The sequence below is a fragment of the Telmatherina bonti genome (genome assembly GCF_933228915.1).
Source record: "Telmatherina bonti genome assembly, chromosome: 6".
NCBI lineage: Eukaryota > Metazoa > Chordata > Actinopteri > Atheriniformes > Telmatherinidae > Telmatherina > Telmatherina bonti.
In genome coordinates, this window is record NC_136624.1 from 15,655,878 (window position 1) to 15,676,405 (window position 20,528).

Below are 20,528 nucleotides of genomic sequence, written 5' to 3' on the forward strand. Positions count from 1 at the left end.
TCTCGTGAACTTGTTGTTGTAAGGATGCTTTTCTCTAGCATGTGTTTTGGACATTATTATGCAAGTTTAAAGTGTAGCCGTAAACGGGAGCCAGGTTCCCCCACTCAGGCTGTGCAGAGGATATAACTTTTCCCACTCTGTTTCTATAATGTCATTATAGTAAAACATTACCATCACAGCTTATTTGTACATTCTGGGAATACAGACAATAATTATGTCGGCAAACCAGAATATCTCCCCAAGTGTAGTTTTAGGCTGTATGATGAATGATGGAAACTGATTCCATCACATTTCTGACATCCACTCACTGGTTATTCCAACGCACGCTAGGTGTGTGAATGTACATGTGTATCTTCCTCAGAGATCTCTGTAGCCTTTCCTGGTGTTTGATGTTCTGTTTGCTGAGTTACCAGAACTGTTGCTGACCAGGAGCCGTAGCCGTTTTCTCTCCCTCTTCCTTCCAAGTCCTCCTTTTTTATTCTGTCTTCTCTCTGAGAAATGAAAAAAAATAAATAAATAAAAGGTGGAAAATGAAACATAGAATAGTATAAATCTTTTCTTTAGCATATGTTTTCTTATCTTTAGTCCATTAAATTGTTTAATTCCACATTTTCAGTTGCTGTACTTGCATCCTCGGCTGAACATGTGTAATAGAAAAGTGACTGTGCTGTTGGACTGTTTCAGTATTAATAAGAATTAAAACATAAATATGCTGTGCATGGAATTGAGCTTTTCTTTCAGTCTGTCTGGTTTACAACTAAACAATCAATTTACCCTCACATATTTCTTCAGCTTTCACAAGTCTGTAAGCAACTCAAAAACTGATTTAGTCATTTAAAATTCCAAATCTTTATTGGGTTGGAATCATCATGCGCTGATGGTGAGGGATTTCTGGCACATCTCATCAAGGCCTTGTAAAGTCGCAGTAAATATTCTGCTGCATTTGACATCCTTCATGCTAATGGAGCATTTACTCCCAGTTCATGCTGAAAATACACCTAACAAGTACAGTTCTGGGAAAAACAGTGTACCACAGTTCTTGTGTGCAGACATAACAGAATTAATTCCCCCAGTATAAGAACTATGAAAAGGTTTGATGAATGAGCGGTAGAATATAGTGTATGTCAACCAAGATGTTGTTCCTTTCTCTTGGAAGTATTTAGGATAAATTAGTATCTCTTTCAGGTCCTGTAGTGAAAGCAAGTGTTGAGGAAAATGTGAGTCTTACGTTTTTTTTTTTTGTTTTTTTTTTAACAAGCGGTTAGTTACTGTCAGCATTGCAGTGTTGCAGCCAAGACATGCTGTCTTTATAATCCTGTTCAGTCAGTCATTATAAATTAATCTGGCATAATGTTCATAGATATTACAATGAAGTACATTTTATCTTTTGTAAAAGACTTTTTATTTTATTAAAAGTAACCACAGATCAATAAAGCAGATTCCAAGTAAAAGAAATTCCAAGTACGAAGAAAACTGAGCAGGAATACAACAAAAGGAAGACAAATAAATAAAAATAAATAAATAAAATAAACAGAATCTAACGGAGCACAATGGAGATTTTTAAATAAATAGGGATCTTCATATTCATCTATTTATGTCTTCATGTGTGCAATTAAATAAAAAAAGCACAATACTTCACAATACATTTGTGTGATTTGGAATATTTTAATGCACTTTTCAGTAAAATTGATTTCTTTTAAAAGCTTAAACAATAACAAATGTTGCTAATATAACTATCATTTTTCCAAATTCAAGTATTTTATTTTCATTTGCAGACCACATCTAATTATTTGAAAAGTTATAGAGAGGCAATAAACACTTTTTACCGGTTATCCAATCTTGAAGATGAATCCAAAAGTCTGAAGATTTCACACATCAGATGTCGAGATGTCTGCATGCATTTGTACCAACATTATTTTTATTATGTAGAAATGTGCTGGGTGGATAAATAGCATTCCAATTTTTCAAATGATATGATTTTGCTTTGGGTGAAATTGAAAAGGAAAAATATTGAAAAACCTTTTTTGCAATTTTTTTTTTAAGTTTTCTTTTTAATTTAGATGGAAATAATGTTTAATTTTTGTCCCTAAAGATGCGTCGTTACATTTCTTGTCCTTGTTTATTATTGATGCTTTCCTTGTTATGTATATATTTTTTTCATTTTAATTGCAGCTTTTTTCAGTTTGATAGCTCCTTTCGTTGCTATAAAATTGATTATATTTAAAACGCCCTCCTGAAATGACTTGACTGTATCATTCCTCCTGATGTAATGTTTATTGAATGATTTTATTAGTTTTTGAATATACATGACCACTGCAAAGGGTAAATTATTAAAGAAAGACCTTCCACTTTAGTGAGCAGAATACATAGACAAATGGACAGGTCTCTTTATCGCCAACTGTTCAAAATCTTTCCATTTTGAACATTGTCTCTCTTTTCTTTTTCTTATTTCTTTCCCATAACAGATGCAGTTTGTCTCAAAGAATCCAAGAATCCTGGCTTTGACCAAATCATTATAAAAAAACAAAAACCAAAAACAAAAAACACACTCCCTTCAAACCTCGCCTGAACCAGGTTGAGATAACATCTCCAGAAGACAGACATGGTTTTGTTCCTGCTAATTCAGTTTATGGTTTGAGTACTTTGGGGGAGTTTCATATTTGATATTGATATTCAAGGGAAAACAAATATTTCTATGGTTCACATCATTTAAGAGTCTGGGATAAATTACCACTGCTGCTAGTTTTTCCCTTCTTTTTTTTTCATACACCTATCATGAATGAGAAAAATGTGTTGTAGAGGTATTCAGGGTATTTTGAGTTGTTATGTCTTTGAAAATAAGAATCTGAATGATTTACCCTTCATTCAGGCTTTAAAAACAAATACATTTTTTGGTGCTGAAATTAGAGATAAGGCAAATCATTTTAATGACTTAAAAGTCCAAAAATGTACATTAAAAGTGCATAAATGTTAGTAACTTCTCACGTCAACTGTTGAATTTTGCAAACTAGAGAATGGCTTGCATGGATGAGACATGTTTTTACACTGTGGAAGTATCTCAGATGCATGGAAATCCCAGGCAGTGGTCCAGGATAATCACTGTCAGCGCAATATGGTTTATTGTTCTGAATGTAAATTGTTTGTGAAATGTACTGATCTAATAAGCATCAAGAAAACATTCTCAGTGATGTGTTACTGCTTTGATGACTATTAGCTTACAGAAATAGAAAAGCTTTGTTATCCTTAAACACAGATCTACCATGTCATCCAGTGCAGTTACATCAGTTTTTATGTTCTGTTTAAAAGCCTGGTGACACTTTTACTAGGGTGTCTAAGAGGGGACAAACAACTGTGTGTGAAGTGAGGGGCCCTATGAGCTTTAAAACTGCATTATTGGCTTTGTTGGGCGGTTAGTGGACTGTTTAGGAAAAGTAACACCTTTAAAGGGCATTGTAACGAAGTAGTTGCCCGTTACCTTGAGTGTTTTAAGTAATAAAGGAAAAATAATAAAAATATAAAGTAAGGGTGGCACATTTGGGTTTGGTTTAGGCACATTTACACTTTTTTCAAATTTGTTCACAGTTAATATTCAATCATGGAATCATGCAGATGTTAATATTTACCAATGTCGTTTGTTTTCCAGACAGCTGTGGAGAAAAGAAATGATTAAATGTGTAGAGGTGGTATGATAATGGCGTTAGCTCACCTGGTTGGTGTCCTCTCCCTTGGTTTATACAGGAAAATGTTTCCCTAAGGGCCTGAGTACTTTTTAAAGATTCCAGGAGAGGCCATCAACCAGATGGGTGGCGCTCAGACCAAGGGCACTTGGGTTTTAGGTTTGGGAAATGGTTTTAGATTTAATTATATAAATTTATACTATCGATGGATAGGTATTTTTTTTTTATATATTTATAAAATTCCTTTCGGGAGTTGGTTTTAAAATGTATTCAAAGGTATTTGTTATATGGGAAGCACCTCTGTTGGGTGGAAAGTGGTTTAGCCCAATCAGCAGCAGAAGGGATAAATGGGGCCATTTGGGCTCGTTGGCGAGGGCTGCTGGTGGAGGCGAGGGCGCTCCACAAACCATTGGTGATTCCCCTGGTCTAAATACTTACCTCTCCAAAGAAATAAAGACCTTTGAATTGGAGTGTTTTTGAGTGGATGTCACTGATTCCAGCCGCTCAGAGGCAAACATTCGTAACAGGCATATAGAAACAGATGTACACAAGTTAGTGCACAAAATAGACAGAAGACTCAGTTTGTATGTATTAAGAGGCCTTAGCATGGACTTTCCTCTCCAGTGCAGAAACTGGATGCAATGTCACTAAGCACCTCCCTGGTTTTGAGCAAACAAACCCTTTAAACTGTGTTATTAGCTTGTCTCTGGCAATAAACCTATAATCTTTTTAAATTTTGGGAGAAGCCACAAGTATAAGGGGAAGTTAGCCTCATGGTTGACAGACATTTCTCCTTAACAAACCACTGAGGGTTTTAAACTACTACAACAATTGATGGATGGTTTTATAAGCATTAACGCTTGACAATAATTAGTTAAAGACGGTCTTAAACAAAGGAAAGTGGAGTATGAAGTATTTTTTGGAAAGATGCTAAGTTTTTCTTGAAGTCGCATGCTTCTAATAAAATGAATATGTGTCTCTATATAGCAACCACAAGTCTATTTGACAAGCTTTGATGTCATATTAAGGGAGAAGACTTGTTAGACTTGTAAAGATGTGTAAGTACATGGTACTGGGGAAGAATAAATTTAGATGGAACAGCAGAAATTGGTTCATTTCAAAGCCTCTCACAGGGTCCCAAAGTCTTGTGGATTTGACCAAACATATTTGTGTGGCAGCAGACACTGTCAGATAACCAAGTGTGTATTTACTGGTAAAATATACTTTTCACAATGAAACGATGCTGTTTCTGCTATTACTGTTTACTGGTTTCTAAGCATGCTTTAGTGTGGAGAGCTGTGAAGCACATGTTAGATTCTGTGGCGTCTGCATTCGTTTGACACGTGTATCTGTGGTTTGGATACGGTTTTGTGGCTGTGGAGCCAGAAATATTGCCAGTGGGTTGTTATCATACAACTTGCATAAGTTTGAGATGTAGTATTTTGTTTTAGTTTTGATTTGAGTAGTCTTTTGTACATTATAATGCAGTTTTAATGGGTTTTAGCCATCTTCTGTTTAATAATATAGTGTATAATATATATCATATAGATTCGTCTGTGATTGAGCCAAATTATGGAACTAGGAATGAACACCATAGCTCAGTAGATGATGTTCCTGTGAGGAACACAGTGGTTCAGAAGAGGTAGATTCCTGTGTGACAGAGCATTCACAGCTGGGTGCAGGTCCAGTCACTTTGTGGGCAGCATTAGTGACTAAATTGATAAAGGCAGCCACTGGGGGTTGTTGAATAATTGAGTGATGTGTCCTTTTTCGGTTGATTAAATACCAGACGTGCAATTGCTTTATGGAACATCTCTATGGGTTTCACTGGGACACATGTTCGTAGAGCATTGTAGTTATAAAGACAGAAGATAACCGTGCTTTGTACACAGAGATGGGAGGCTTATGAAGTCAAATCCAGCTGGATTTTCTTTTACTGTCTTGTACACAAAACACTGGTGTGAATTCTGCAATGTAATGACAAAAGCTTGTTTAGATCAGAGCAGCTGAGTCTGTCCAGTTGAGTACCTGGGTGTCACGGGGCTGGAAAAAAAATGGATGACTTAAACAATGTTCATTAGTAATAAAAAAACAAACAAACAAACAAACAAAAAAAACTGTGTGGTTATTTTAAACAGTTTAAGAATGGAAATTTGGAAAGGTTATTTGCAAGAAAATCTGGATAATTCATCACAAGGTGCATGGATGGGATTATTGTCCATTTTTATGAAGATTTCTCACCTCATGAACTAGAAGTCGCTGATATTCTAATTCTGCTTTCCGTCTGTTCACCTGATCCAGTGATGTTAATAAGTACCCTGATGCATTAAAATTTGAAAGGACGTAATTAACTCATTAGTGATGCATCCGGGGAACACACCTAATTTTTTCCACAAAAAATTATATACTGCTGGGGGACTCAGGGGTGGACTCTCCTATCTCTGGGGCTGAAGTTGCTGAGGTGGTCAAAAAGCTCCTTGGCGGCAAGGCCCCGGAGGTGGATGAGATCCGCCCGGAGTTCCTTAAGGCTCTGGAAGTTGTGGGGCTGTCCTGGCTGACACGCCTCTGCAGCATCACGTGGACATCGGGGACAGTACCGCTGGATTGGCAGACTGGGGTGGTGGTCCCCCTTTTTAAGAAGGGAGACCGGAGGGTGTGTTCCAATTACAGGGTAATCACACTCCTCAGCCTCCCTGGTAAGGTCTACTCAGGGGTCCTGGAGAGGAGGGTCCGCCGGATAGTCGAATCTCGGCTTGAGGAGGAGCAGTGTGGTTTTCGTCCTGGTCGTGGAACAGTGGACCAGCTCTATACCCTCTTTGGGATCTTGGAGGGGGCATGGGAGTTTGCCCAACCAGTCTACATGTGCTTTGTGGTCCTCGGGATGGAATAGGGTGGTTTGCCCTCTCCGTGTCGGGAGTGAGGTCCTGCCTCAAGTGGAGGTGTTTAAATATCTAGGGTCTTGTTCACGAGTGAGGGAAGGATGGAGCACGAGATCGACAGACGGATCGGTGCAGCGTCTGCAGTAATGCGGACTCTGCGCCGGTCTGTCGTGGTGAAGAAGGAGCTGAGCCAGAAAGTGAAGCTCTCGATTTACCAGTCGATGTACGTTCCTACCCTCACCTATGGTCATGAGCTGTGGGTCGTGACCGAAAGAACGAGATCTCGTATACAGGCGGCTGAAATGAGTTTCCTCCGCAGGGTGGCCGGGCTCTCCCTTAGAGATAGGGTGAGGAGCTCAGTCATCCGGGAGGGGCTCAGAGTAGAGCCGCTGCTCCTCCGCATCGAGAGGAACCAGTTGAGGTGGCTCGGGCATCTGGTTAGGATGCCTCCTGGACGCCTCCCTGGTGAGGTGTTCCAGGCACGTCCCTCGGGGAGGAGACCCCGGGGAAGTCCCAGGACATGCTTGAGGGATTATATCTCTTGGCTGGCTTGGGAACGCCTCGGGATCCCCCCCGCAGAGTTGGCAAATGTGGCTGGGGAGAGGGAAGTCTGGGCTTCCCTGCTTAGGCTGCCCGGACCCGACCCCAGAACAACTTGCATTTAAAACCACAGAAACTAGCAAAAGACACTTTCTCAGCAGAGCAGACAAGTGCTGTGACAACAATCTGCACGTCTAAACGGCACAAAGACGTTAAGTCTTTACACACAGTATCACAACACGCTGGTTCAGCTGCTACCAAAACAACTAGCCAATCACTGCGCATTTCATTTCATCAATTAAAGATATTAACTTCATGGTATGTAAACTTGAGTTTCTATTCCTCTGTGATGAGCTCAGTCATCTCGATGTTCTTAACATTTAGGGGATGTGATGAAGATAAAACCAAACCTACTTCAAACATACTTTCCCCAAAAATACTCATTTTGTTGCAGCATCTGTGAACACACTCCCTTCTGACGAGATTCAGTGTTTGTCAAGTGAGTAGAAAAAGGAGAAGATAAAATAAGCTGCAGGTAAGGTTGTATTATCTGCTTGCACTAGATCTGCTCTCCTACCTGACTGATCGGCCGATCAAGGGAAGTTAAACTTCAGAGGTTTAACACTACTCTGTCAGAAATTGAAGAATATAAGGAATGCATTTTTATGAACTAAGGACTGGTTGAATGTTTAAGCGATCCTCTCAAATGGCCACATGTAGGGTCCTGGTACTCACTACAAGGAAAACCTGTCAAAATCATTCTATACAATATTTCTTGAGTTAGACTTTAAAGGGTTAAAGGACATGAACAATCATTTAGGATGGTTTGATAGGGGATGCTGTTTGAAACCATGGTACCTAGTGGTCAAAAATGATATTCTATTGTTATTTGGAAGACACTTTTGTCCAAAGCAACTTGTGAGAAGTGATCAACTAACCTTAACAATTAACACAAACGTTTTGTGGGTGGGAGGAGGGATGCAAACTCCACACTACTGTTCAACTGTTCAGACCACCCCCCCAGCCAAAATATGAACCAGCGACGCGATCAAAAACAGAAGTCTTTAAAGAAATGATTATGCTGGAATGAAATAGATAAAATGTGTAGTTGTGCTACACATACATACTTTAATATTGCCACTGTTAAGTTACAGCTGCAATGACAAAAAGGACATGCAACTTGGACAGTTCTTTGCAACTAGTTGCTCGAGGGGATTATCATTCTTTCTTCTAATCTTGCAATGTCAAGACATTAAAATCTAAAGTATCTTGAAAACATTTGTTCTGGTTTTTGACATTGAAGAACTCAAAGTGAGTTGAGCTTAAACAACATGGGCTGGAGGTAAACATAATGACTCAAGAACAATTGCCTCCCCTTTTTAGTGTTCTATCACATGCCATCAGGAGCATGTGGGTAGACACTGTTCAGGGTTCATACTCATAAATGTGAACTGCTGGTTGCCAGTTCCATGATTGTGCAACTGTGTTTCACTCAACAGCAAATTATATTGGGGAATTTTAGAAGTTCCAACTTTCTGTCAAGGTTCCAAAGTGGAAGTTTGCTTTTAAGACATTGGCTTGCATGGCATAGCATGACTGGAGCTGTTAAAACTTGCACATTGCTTTGAGTGAAGTTTTGCTTTTTAACCCTAATGTTAGAAATTAAAATGATGAGGGATGCTCAGCTCAAGTTTACATAGAAAAAACATTTCTTATTCTGCCCCTCAGTTACATAAACATTGCAGTGCCATGTTGTAATGCCCTCTGTCATCTGACCTTTGTCAGAAAAGGAACCCAATCTCCAGAGATTTGATTTTTAAATCCCTTCCTGTTTTGTCCTCCCACATTCTTCCTAAAAGCAATCATTTCCCGCTCCTCTTCCCTATCATAATGTAGTCTCTCTCCCCTGACATCCTTGTGCTCTTAATCTGTCCTTCATTAGAAATGCTGTCATAATAATTTAGACTTTTGGATGGTACACTGATGATTGGGAATTGAGTCAGGCTGTCCTGAAGTGCCTTTGTCTTTTTTCTCTTTAAGTTTGTATTTATGCTCTTATGTGGTGGTGTCTCAGATTGTAGCAAAAGGCACATTTTATTCCTGCTGTTGCTTCAGTATAGCTGCTGTCACTTTAACAACATGAAGGGGTATGCCTATAAAAGGCAGCACACCTGCTGGTGCAGGTTGAGTATGTAGACAATCAAGTCTCTGCATACTTCCTGGTTTGGATCTCCTAAGCGCTGCAGCTGTTTGTGTGATACACATGTCCCCGAGAGGGCCTAACTGCTGGGAGAGGTTAGCTGGAAAAAAGCCCAAGTTGGTTGCCTGGGCCTCACATTACCTTTCCCTGCCATATCTCAAGGTAGCCTGCTGTTGCTACTATGACATACTCTGCAAGGATTGCTAGGCCAAGGTCTCAACAAATTCTCTTCCTGCTTTGCCTGGGTTCTAGCTGTCTTTGTTTTTTTCATTCTTTTGGTGCTGGATGAATGAGGCGGTGGTAGCTAGGCTCTGTAGGTGGTAGCACCCCCCTTTTGCGTGTGTATTTGGTGGGTTTTTACCTTTTTCTTTTTGGTGCTTGCATGAGTATGATGCACATAATCAAGTATTGGGCATGATCTGACCTACCAGCCTCTCCTTATTGGTTCTTTTATTCTATAGTTGTTGTTAAACATTTTTTAACTTGCATCCAGTCTTCTGCATTTAAAATGAACTGAACCTGAGGGCCTTGGTTGATGTTAAGCTAATGGTTCCTTCGGTGCAACTCCAAAGATAGTGTTGCCAGACGCATGGTTGGTGAGGATTAACCATCCCTCACTTGCCACAAGATATTTCTATGTAGGAGTATATTGCAAAAATGTAATGGAAACACTTTTTCACATTTACTGTACGCGTCCCTGGAGGTGACTTAGGGGATCATGTGACCAGTTCATTTCCGGTAAAGATGGTGTGGTATGGAGCCATGAGTCAATTTCAGAGTTTTACATGGAATTAGTAATGAAAAGTAATGAAGGAGAAAGGCTTCAAAAACTCTGGTAGGTAGATAACTCATAGATCTCGCCTGGCTGATGAGATTTTATGAGAACCGTGGCTTATATGCTACATATACTTCAATGGAAAAGCCTGAAAATTGCAACTGTTTGTCAAAACTTACAAACATCACTTTTATATTGCGAAAAAAAAATCTGAAATGGAAAGGCAGCTAATGACAGTTTAATTTGTCAAGACATTTAAAGCAAACATAGAAAGGGTATAGTCCTCACCAGATTAGACTGTTCAATTATAAATGTCAAGACAGCAACATTAGAAAAAGGTTGAACAAATATGGCTAGTTTGGAAGGACTGCAGGACATAGATTAATCTCTAATGTTTTTAATGTTTTTCCAAAAAAACATGACAACATATCTTAAGTTTGCATCCAAACACACCGCAAGACTTCTGCAACAATGTCCGTTGGGCAGACCAGACCACCAAGGCAGAGATAGTAGGGTCACTTTAGGGACATTTTACACTAACCATCGAGCATGCTACTTGTAGTAGGCTGATGATTTGGGCTTGTTTCACGCCTAAATTTCTCCCAATCACTGAGTGGACTATTGAGTACTCTTGAGTCAAATGGGACACCTGTCCAACAGTTGACATTTTGCTGAAATTGGTTCATACAACCACACAGCATGATATCTACAGCGGAGAAAAGTCTCGCAGCGGTCCAGTTCTTAATCCGATTTAAAATGCTGTGGATGGACCTTCAGAGAGCTGTGCAGAAACCAGAGCTCCAAACCTCCATCTGGTAAAGCAACTTTGTTGAGGGCAGACCAAAGACTGAAAACATGCAGAAAATGATGACTTCAAGGTATTCAAGCTAAAGGTAGCTCTACAAGCTGTTTGAATGTACTTCATTCATCACCCATTGTTGTTGGATGATAAATCAACCAATGCTGCCCAATCATTGACGCTGTTCCGATAGTTCTTTATAACTGTATGTTTTGAAGTTGTGTCTGTCCTTAGGGGGAGTTTAGCACCAATCAGATGCTTCTGAATGTTTTAGTTTTTAATTTGGATAGGAGCCTGCCTGTAAATTTCCAATTGCATAAACTCAGACACACTTTTCCTCGTAGCCATCCAAGCTGCTATCAGATAATCAGTCAAAAACATCTGCTGTCAGTTTCCTGTACCTCAGCTTTAGTGTCTCTATGCTTAAATGAGTCACTTGACTTTCTTTAAACATGTGAGAAAGGTTTTCTGGACAACGTTATGTGTAACTTAAAAGAGAATATGGATCTGCTGATGTTCCACCAGCACAATATATTTAGAGAAGCTAAATATTTTTATTTCCGGGACAAGTAAGCCTAATGTATTTAGTTTTGCTAAATGGACCACTGCATTCTGTGGTCAAACTTCTGCAGAACACAGGTAGCATAATGTTTGGTGTGAAATATTTGCCTTCACCAGTGACAGATGAACACATTCTTCTATTGGAAGGTGAAAAAAAGACACTGGGAGTCCAAATCCAAAGTGTTTTACATCTGCAAACACTACTTATAAAGTACCATTTTTGTCATACTTCTTTCCAGTCATGGTGTTTTCTTTGCAAAAAAAACAAACCATCCCCTTCATACTTTTAGTCTCTGGTACCTGCAGTCAAAAAAGAAAAAAAAACTGGCCTGGTTTAAATCATTGGTAAATAAATTACGCAGCATTAATTCTTTACAAACAGGTGTAATTTCCGTGCTTGAAAAGGAATTTTTGTGTTAACTTTCAATAAGTTCTGTTACTTTTTAACTTTCCCAAATTGCAATGCTGCACAAGACTTTGTTCCATACTGTAGTTTAAAGAAAGAACGGATCCATGCAAACACGTTTGCTGAACTAATTTGAACACCAAATGAATCGAGCAAACCTGTCGATGTCCACATGTAGCTGTACTCACAGCTTGATTCTGCTCTGCTTCAGAAGGTGTTTTTCCTTCTACTGTTTTTCCTCCACACTTTCACTCATACAAAAAAAACAAAATAAAAACAAAACATGAAGACAGTGAGACAGATGGTGTGTGTAACTGGTATGAGAAGGAAACCAGTCCTCATCTTAACTGAATCAAAACTGACCTACTCATCACATTACAAGCAAACCACAGACGGCACACACACATTCATTTAAAGATAGTCTTTTCCAATTTGCACAGTAGGAATACAAATGTTGTCCTACTGTTCCCTCTACTGGATTCCAGTTGTTTATAAGACACAATCCATTTGACCACAAACTCTTCAGTGGATGTGTTTAGATTTGAAAAGATTCTCTCTTGTTTACTGTTGTGTTAATGAAAATAACCAACACAAACATTTGTTGCCAGTATATGGAGCTGTTGGCCAAGATTCTCCGTCGACCAGGTCACAGTTATGCTTAGAGGCTGAACTGAAAACATCTGAACTTTGATTTCTGGTCCTTCAGATTTTTCATTTCTCATTAATGCTAACTAATACGTGGTACCTGGATTTTTTACCTGCCTGTCCCAACCTGGGGAAACCTTTGCTTCTCTTTCTGTGGCTTTCAATGTTAAGGGTTTCTCTGAGTGTAAAATGCCCCCCAAATACCTGTTTACTGTGAAATGGGTATGTATAATATATAAAATTAATCCAGCGCAGTGCACCATGCCGTAAAAGCCAAGTAACAGATTCTTGTTTTTTTTTTCTTGCAAAGAGATTTTCTTTTGGTCATGAAAGATTTACCTATAATGTTATCATTAACTTATTGCTTTGTATGTTCAGACAACTGTTGCTGACTTGTTTGTTTTTTTTAACTGAAATTTCTGATATTGACACAACTGATCAGTGTTTGTATGCACCCTGTAAATGGTAAAATCAACTATTAATTTCTAAACTCTGATGGAAAAAATGGGCAAATAGCATGCTCATTAGCAAAAATATTGGCGCTAACAGCAATATCTTGACAGATTTAAGTCCGGTTTTTAATGAGCAAAGAATTCATCTCTGGGTTTGTTCTGCATCACTTTGCAGGGAAAACCTTTTTTCATTTTAATTGTTGCATTCTCTTGTGGTCAAATTTAACAGCTAAAAGTATTATATATTACAACATAAATGTCTTTTTCATTTATTTTTGTTTGTTTACAAACAAAAAAGGATAGAATGAGAACAGAAAGGAAAAAGAAAATAAACACAAGACAAAGAGGAGATAAATACACAACACACTGCTACACTGCAATCCAATCACAGATCCTACACCATCTGCTACACCTATCCAAAAACATAAATGGTACCCTCGCAGGAAGACAAAGTCAGCAACTGGAAGAAGCACCAAGAGATGAACAAAACCAGAAACACAACAAAACAAGAAAAACACCCAAACAAAAGAAACTGAAAATGTCTGTTATGAAGTAAACGTGCAGGACAACCCAGCGACTGTGTCAGCATGCAGAATACACACTGTGAAATGTGTTCGCAGAAGGGTGATCATAACAATGTGAACATAAATGTTTTTTCATGTTAATTTTGCCCTCCAAAAGGCACAAAAATGAAAATAGTGATATATTATGAAGAGGGAGATAAACGTATGTACACTGAGGCTGTTCTGGATCAAATTTGACATTTATTGAACTAACTTCATCTTAAATCTGAGTTGAAGGAACCCTGGTCCTTGGCGGCTGGAATCCGGTGGAGTTTTCATGTATTCCTGGTCTGGCACCAGATTCAAATCAAATGGATCCAACAGCTTATGAAGATCTGCAGTGTGAGTCATTCATTTGAATCAGGTGTGTTGGAGCAGGGAGACATCAAACATTCTGGACAAAGGCAAAAGTTCCCAACCCCTGTTTTAAATCAGCTAGTGACAATGAAATAAAAAATTCTGGTTTTAGTAATTCTACAAAGATACTGGAATGTCATGAGTATCAGTTGGTAAAGGTTAGAATGAAATATAACTATACGTATCTAACAAACCCATTCATCGCAACTTTTACAATTTCCACTTGGACATAACTCATTACAGTGAAATCTTCAGGTTGATTAAAAAATGTGAATTTTAAAGGTTTGGTCTTAAAATGTGCTATGAAGAGGCAGAGTTTAATGAGTCAAAAAGACTATTTTCCCTCATCATTCAGGATTGACTCATTCATTCAGTTACTTGCCAATTGACTACAGGCTTCATTCCCTCCAACTAGTGCTGTCCGTCATTCAGATATTTAATTACGATGGATTAAAATTTCTGTAACCAGTTATGTACCTGCAGTTATAGAATGAAGCACTTAACTGATTTGTTGTATTTACTCACCCGAGATTGACTAACTTTACACAAAAAGTCCTTTAGACAAACTCTCCCACGCCACTTTAATTTCACATTAATTGTTCATCCAAATGAAAAGAAAATCTGCGACAAAAAAGGAATTTGTGTTAACACATTTAACTGGCTGAAATTGGTTCATACAACCACACAGCAGGATATCTACAGCGGAGGAATGTCTCACAGTGATCCAGTTCTTAGTATTGAAATGCTGTGGAGGGACCTTCAGAGAGCTGTGCAGAAACCAGAGCTGCAAACCTCCATCTGCTCAAGCAACTTCGTTGAGAGCAGACCAAAGACTGAAAACATGCAGAAAATGATGACTTCAAGGTATTCCAGCTTAAGGTAGCTCTACAAGCTGTTTGAATGTACTTCATTTATCAACCATTGTTGTTGGGCTTGCAGACGTGTGTGCAAAAGCATGGTCTCTCTGTGGTTCCCTCTTAATGCATGCAAAAATGTGCTTGGACTTGACCAACACCATATGGAAAAATGGAATTTGTGTGAACTTGTTTAACTGGGAAAAAAAAAAAACATCTTCTGTGACAAAAGAAATCCTATAAGATGTGCAAATGTTAAATAATTTAGTAAAGAATGCATGACATACAGCAGTGGATTAGCTGAGCATCAACAGGTGCTAGCGCACTGTGACTCAGCATCCCAGATGCTGAGATTAGCTGAGGAAAGTTAAATGTGCAGCATGAGCTCCTTCTACAACTTAAAGTCCAGTTTTTTTTAAACTTACGACTTGAGAGTAAAAGCTTCAAGCTCTGCGTCAGATTTTAGTCCTTTGTCTCCAGAAAAGAAGCAAAACCAAAATTAATTTGTTCTTGGGTCTTATTCGGAATCAATGAGAAAAACACAATATAAATTACAGATACATAAAATATTGCAGTGACTTATCTTAATTTTATGCACTATGGTGGGATTTTTTCCTTTTTTTCATAGGATGGGTGTTGCTTGGTTACTGGATAACAAATGAGGAAATGTGTCCATCTGTTTTTACTTTATCCCTTGCAGAACAGGTATGTTGGTATTCCTGTGCATCTGTGTTGACTTAAAATGATTAAATTCACACAGATCTGTTAATCAACAGTGGTAGCTGGAGAAAACGAAACGCCCTGTTAAAAAACTTGCTGCGACGGGATACAGTGTTCAACTTTAAGGCAAAAAAACACGAGTCCAAACAAACATGTCTATTATCAGATATGAGGATCATTTTAGAGTCAGCTGCTGCTCTTCGCACACAACAGGAGATTTCCAGAATAATTTGCTAAGAGTGAAAAACATTTTCTAATAAAATAAGTTCTCCAGGTATATCAAAGCAAGGCAAGTTTATTTTTATAGCACACTTTATGTACAAGACAATTCAAAGTGCTTTACATGAAAATATTGAAACACTTGGGCAACACTGGGGACAGTAGGCATTAGAAAGACCACCTGTAGGCTGCCTTGAATGTTCTAGCTTTTAATAATAATGTTATAAAAATACACTCATGGGTTGATTCCAACCAAACTGAATCACACTAAAGCAAAACCTCATGAAAAAGCTTCTCTCATCTCTGCCCACAGTGCTGAGGGCAGTCTGACAGAATGAGGGAGTGTGGGTAGCAAACCGGTTCTGTAATCATTACCCGTTGTTCAGGGTTTAGTTATGCCTGAGGTTACGTTGACTGCACTGCGCATTAACTTAATACATGTGAAATTTGGTAAAACATACTTTAGCACACTGTGTGAGTTGGGTTACACAGTCATTTTGACCCACATCAAAATGTAGCGCACAGTGAGGGCCTCAGAGTTCCATATTATACAGACTGCACAGTGAAGTGGCTGTGTCTTAGATACTGTAATATAAAATATTTCATCAATCAACAGAGATTTGTCTCACTGGTTTGATGATTGTAGTTTTCCATTACAAGATAGTCATAAATCAAAGCACTGATTTTCGCTTTTACTTTTGACAAAAAACAAGGAACATATCTGGCGGCATAATGGCGGCTTCTCACATAGCTGCAAACGTGCATGCATTTACGCTCATTGGCAACTTTATTAAGCTGACCTTGGTAGAACTGGGTTGGACCCCTGTTGCTTTCAGAACTGCCTTTATTCTTGGTGGCATAAATTACACAAGGTATTGGACATATTCCTCAGAATTTTTATCACTAAATTAATGTTTTTAGTTGTTTTATTAACCTGCATTCGTCGTTGTTGCAGCTGATCAGCTGCACCCACCATGATGAGAATCTCCAATTCCTTTTTATAATGTTTCCACCAAATTCTGACCCTACCATCTGATGTTAAAGCTGAAATAGACTAATTTCGATTAAGTAATATTTTTTCATCTTCCACTGTCCAGGTTTGAGGAATCTGTGTGAGTTGTAGTTGCAGTTTCATGTTGTTAGCTGACAGGAGTGACATCTGCTTTAAAATTGGATGTGTTAGGCATCTTTAGTTTTGGCCGATACAACCTATGTTAAATACCAAAGAAATGTCACAATAAAACTAAAAATATGATTTAATCCAACAGTCAGTTGGTTTAATGAACCCACTTAAGTGTTCCAATATTTTGCTCAGTAGGTTTAAATTAATTCAGGGACACTGAAAAGCAATGTGGTTTCCTGGCTGCTAACAGTAGCTGCTTTGCTAGAACCTCTGCACATCTGTTCTCAGTTTGAGAAAACTGGCCTTGGAAATCTGATCAAACACGGAAAGTTTTTTTTTTTTTTTTTTTTTTTTTTTCCAATTATCTTTTTAATCTTTGATTATCATTTGAATAAAAATTTCACAACTCTTTGCAAATGACTTTTACTGTATATAAACGAATAAACTTAAACCTGACAGCAAATGCAGCTGATAAATTAGCTATTGAGGAGAATCAATTTTCTCTGATTGATCTATTATCCAAAGTGTGTAATAAAATCAAAGGTCAGTGACAGAAACATGTAATATGTCATCAAAACAGTTTTTATTTCTATCACAACTAAAATAACTTATTCTTTACTCTGCTAAAGCCTGTTTAAGCTCAGCATTAGACTCATACACGTATGTCTGTCTCCTGTGTCAATAACAAGTTGAGGAGAACAACAAAAGACTTTGTGGTTTTATTTTTCCACTTCTTCTGATGTTTGTGTGTTGTTGTGGAATGGAAGTTAAACCCTGAAATAAGGACAGCCCCCTTAGTGGATGAATGGACTTACCATAGCAACGTAAATGACACATGGAAGCACGAGGGCGACATTTCATGACAACATTTCAAATGGGCATCCTCCTTTACAAATATCAGAGAGGATAAATGGAGTTTTGAGGATGAGCCATTTATATGTACTTGCCTTAGGTTCACATGCACACGGGGACAAAATTGTTGATACTCTTCGGTCAATGAAAGAAAAATCCCAATGGTCACAAATAACTTCAATCTGACAAAAGTAATATAAAATAAAATAAAAATATTAAATTTAAGCATTGAAAGTCAGACATTGCTTTTCAATCCAAAATTATATGAAGAAATAAATCCATGAAACAGGCTTGGACAAAAAAGATGGTTCCCTTAACTTCATGTTTTGTTGCACAACCTTTTGAGGGAATCACTGAATTCTAACGTTTCCTGTAACAGTCAATGAGACTTCTGCACCTCTCAGCAGGTAGATGCCTGCTGCCAAATCTGATGTGTGATGGCTGCTATGGGCTCAGTCACTCATACAAATATGCTAATGTGTTGGAGAATTTTGGCCTCTGATGGGCACTGTACATTTATTACTGCATGTGGCGTTTTATCTCAATTCTGTTGTGCCTTTGTGTTAGTGATTCTTAAAGGAACAAAAGTGAAACAGTTTCATTGCAAGATTTGCTGTTGTGCACTGCCTGTAGGCTTAAACAAAGAGTGTCATGAGCCAGACCTTCCAGTACCTCTTCCTACCACTCGCCTTCCACTGCAAACCATCATGCAAAGTGCGGTTGCACTGAGCAAAAAAAATATAATCGTTTTGTAGAACATGTCCAGGTAACTCATAACGTTTATGCTACAGGAGAAGAGCTAGCTCGGAATCAACTGTAGCCCCTTTAGCGCTGACAGTTCTCTCCATTTTGGAAATACATGGCCAAAATTTATCCAGTTCTATCCCTTTAGATGTCTTACAACTTTTTCGTCAACAGCCATTGTTTCTTTAGAAGTAATGCCGGATCCTGGTTCCACCATTTTGCTTTGAAAAGATATGTCCACACTGCTCGCTTGCTGTGTGTGACATTATGCTATCCACCAGACAAAATTACACCTATAGTTCCTCACATTGCGATTTTTAAATTCCTTTAATCCAATAATGGCTATTGCCCTCTTTCACACTTTACCCTTTTAAAAACAAGTACAGTCTGTCAAAACTGCAGCTTCAAGTATTTTAAAGCAATTTTGCTTCTTGTCTTACAAATTTAGATGATGTCTATCATTTTGATTGGCTCTAAGTAAACACTACAAGTAAAGGCATCTTTCTATGATTTGACTTATGCCCAGTGGCTTTAAAGAAAGCAGAGGCTCTCACCATGAAGCCTGACTGAAATCAATAAAAAAAAAAAAAGGACACCACAAATACAGTATATATGAATAAAGAAACACAGGAAAGGGGGACATAATGTTTGTTGTCGTTGTTTGCCTTTTTAATGCTACTCCTATTAAAAATGAAAGCTTTGTCAACTGGATGTCTCATGATGCTTTAAATGCAACCACAGGATAATATTGATTTTAATCAGATCTTTAGTTGCAGTTTCAGACTCTTTTATTGTACAACAACACATACTGGAAAATATGAGAATAGGTGCAGTGTTGTTGGGATTTGAGATGAAATGAACACAAAGAATAAGAGAGAAGCAAATAGCTGGCAGTGACTTGTTATGATGTGACACCTGTAATAATAGTTCATGCCCTCATAGATGCTAAAGTGGTTTTGCAGTTTGGTGTAAAGTACACACATCATTCTCTTCAGGAGGGCTGATACAAAGCAGAATGCAAATGCTGTCTCGACCATAGCATGGACTTTCAAATAGAAATGCTTCATGATTTCATCCAGCTACTTCAGACTTCTTTACAGTTCAGTGGATAAAGTTGGAACATAGATTTTGGTTAATTAAAATTTTCTATTGCACCTTTATTAGCTTTCATAAGAAGCTCCAATATACATATACTGTGTATTTAGGCTTTAAATATTGTCGGAAATTGTAGCATTTTGGAGTACCAACATTTGTAAAATCTTATTTTGCCTAACAAGTTAAACATTTCTACACTGAACTTATATTAGCTTTGTTAGCTTTGTTTCATTGATGAACAAAAAAGAACAAGAAACTCTTTTGTTTGCCCACAACAGTTTGCTGCTAGAAGTAAAGATATGGTGAAAAGGACACCAATGTTCTTCCTCATCATCTGAAAACAATAAGACAACAAGAGACAAGGAATTAAAAGACTAAAGCTGTCTAATCTGGAACATCAGAGGAATGTCAGGGAGATGCCATAACTCTCTTTTTTTTTCCCAGATGTGTGCTATTAGGTCCATGAGTCTGATCCCTGAGCCAGACTCTGCTGGATCAGATTTCGTCCTCTACTAATGCCATCAGACAGATGATCTGACAATGATAATGATAATTACTTCAAATAACATGCCTTCCACCGTGGAAGACGTTGAAAACACTCAGACATCCACACATGTCCGCAGACACACTAAAATTCAAGGGAAAATGTGTAAATTTAAACAGAAACTAGAAACAGCTATTATTGAAATAATAGCAACTGTGCATGCCCATTTATTGAACGATGCTGAATGATTGAAATGAAATTATAAGTATAAGAAATTGAAAAAAAAAAGCACAAGCAACATTCTTTCTAATTGCCCCACCTCAGGATTTGAACCCATGAACTCCTGTATTGAAGCACACTGACTTACTCGCTACACCACTTGCACTCTTAATTGCACCTTGGAAAAAGCGTTTTCATTTTTTCCAATTGCCTTTTTTCCATGTCCAGCAGGGTGCAATTGGCGGGATTGCAAAAACATGTGCAAGGTTGAACTAAACTCTGTAAAGATGTCAAAGACTTTGTTCAATGTGAAAAGCTTTTTAAAATGTGTTTAACATTTATCAAAGTGTTGAAATGTTGCAGG

The 20,528-nt window shown here is 38.1% G+C and overlaps 1 protein-coding gene across 1 annotated transcript in view; it reads right to left on the reverse strand.

Annotated features, from left to right (window-relative positions):
- Positions 1 to 357: 357 nt before the first annotated feature.
- Positions 358 to 20,528, reverse strand: part of rspo4 (R-spondin 4) — a gene marked incomplete at both ends in the record, with an annotated part of 41,116 nt that continues 20,945 nt past the window's right edge. Inside the window, one exon of the mRNA XM_079241982.1 lies at positions 358 to 491. Within this exon, the coding sequence (XP_079098108.1) occupies positions 358 to 491 (134 nt within the window). The remainder of the gene's footprint in view (positions 492 to 20,528) is intronic.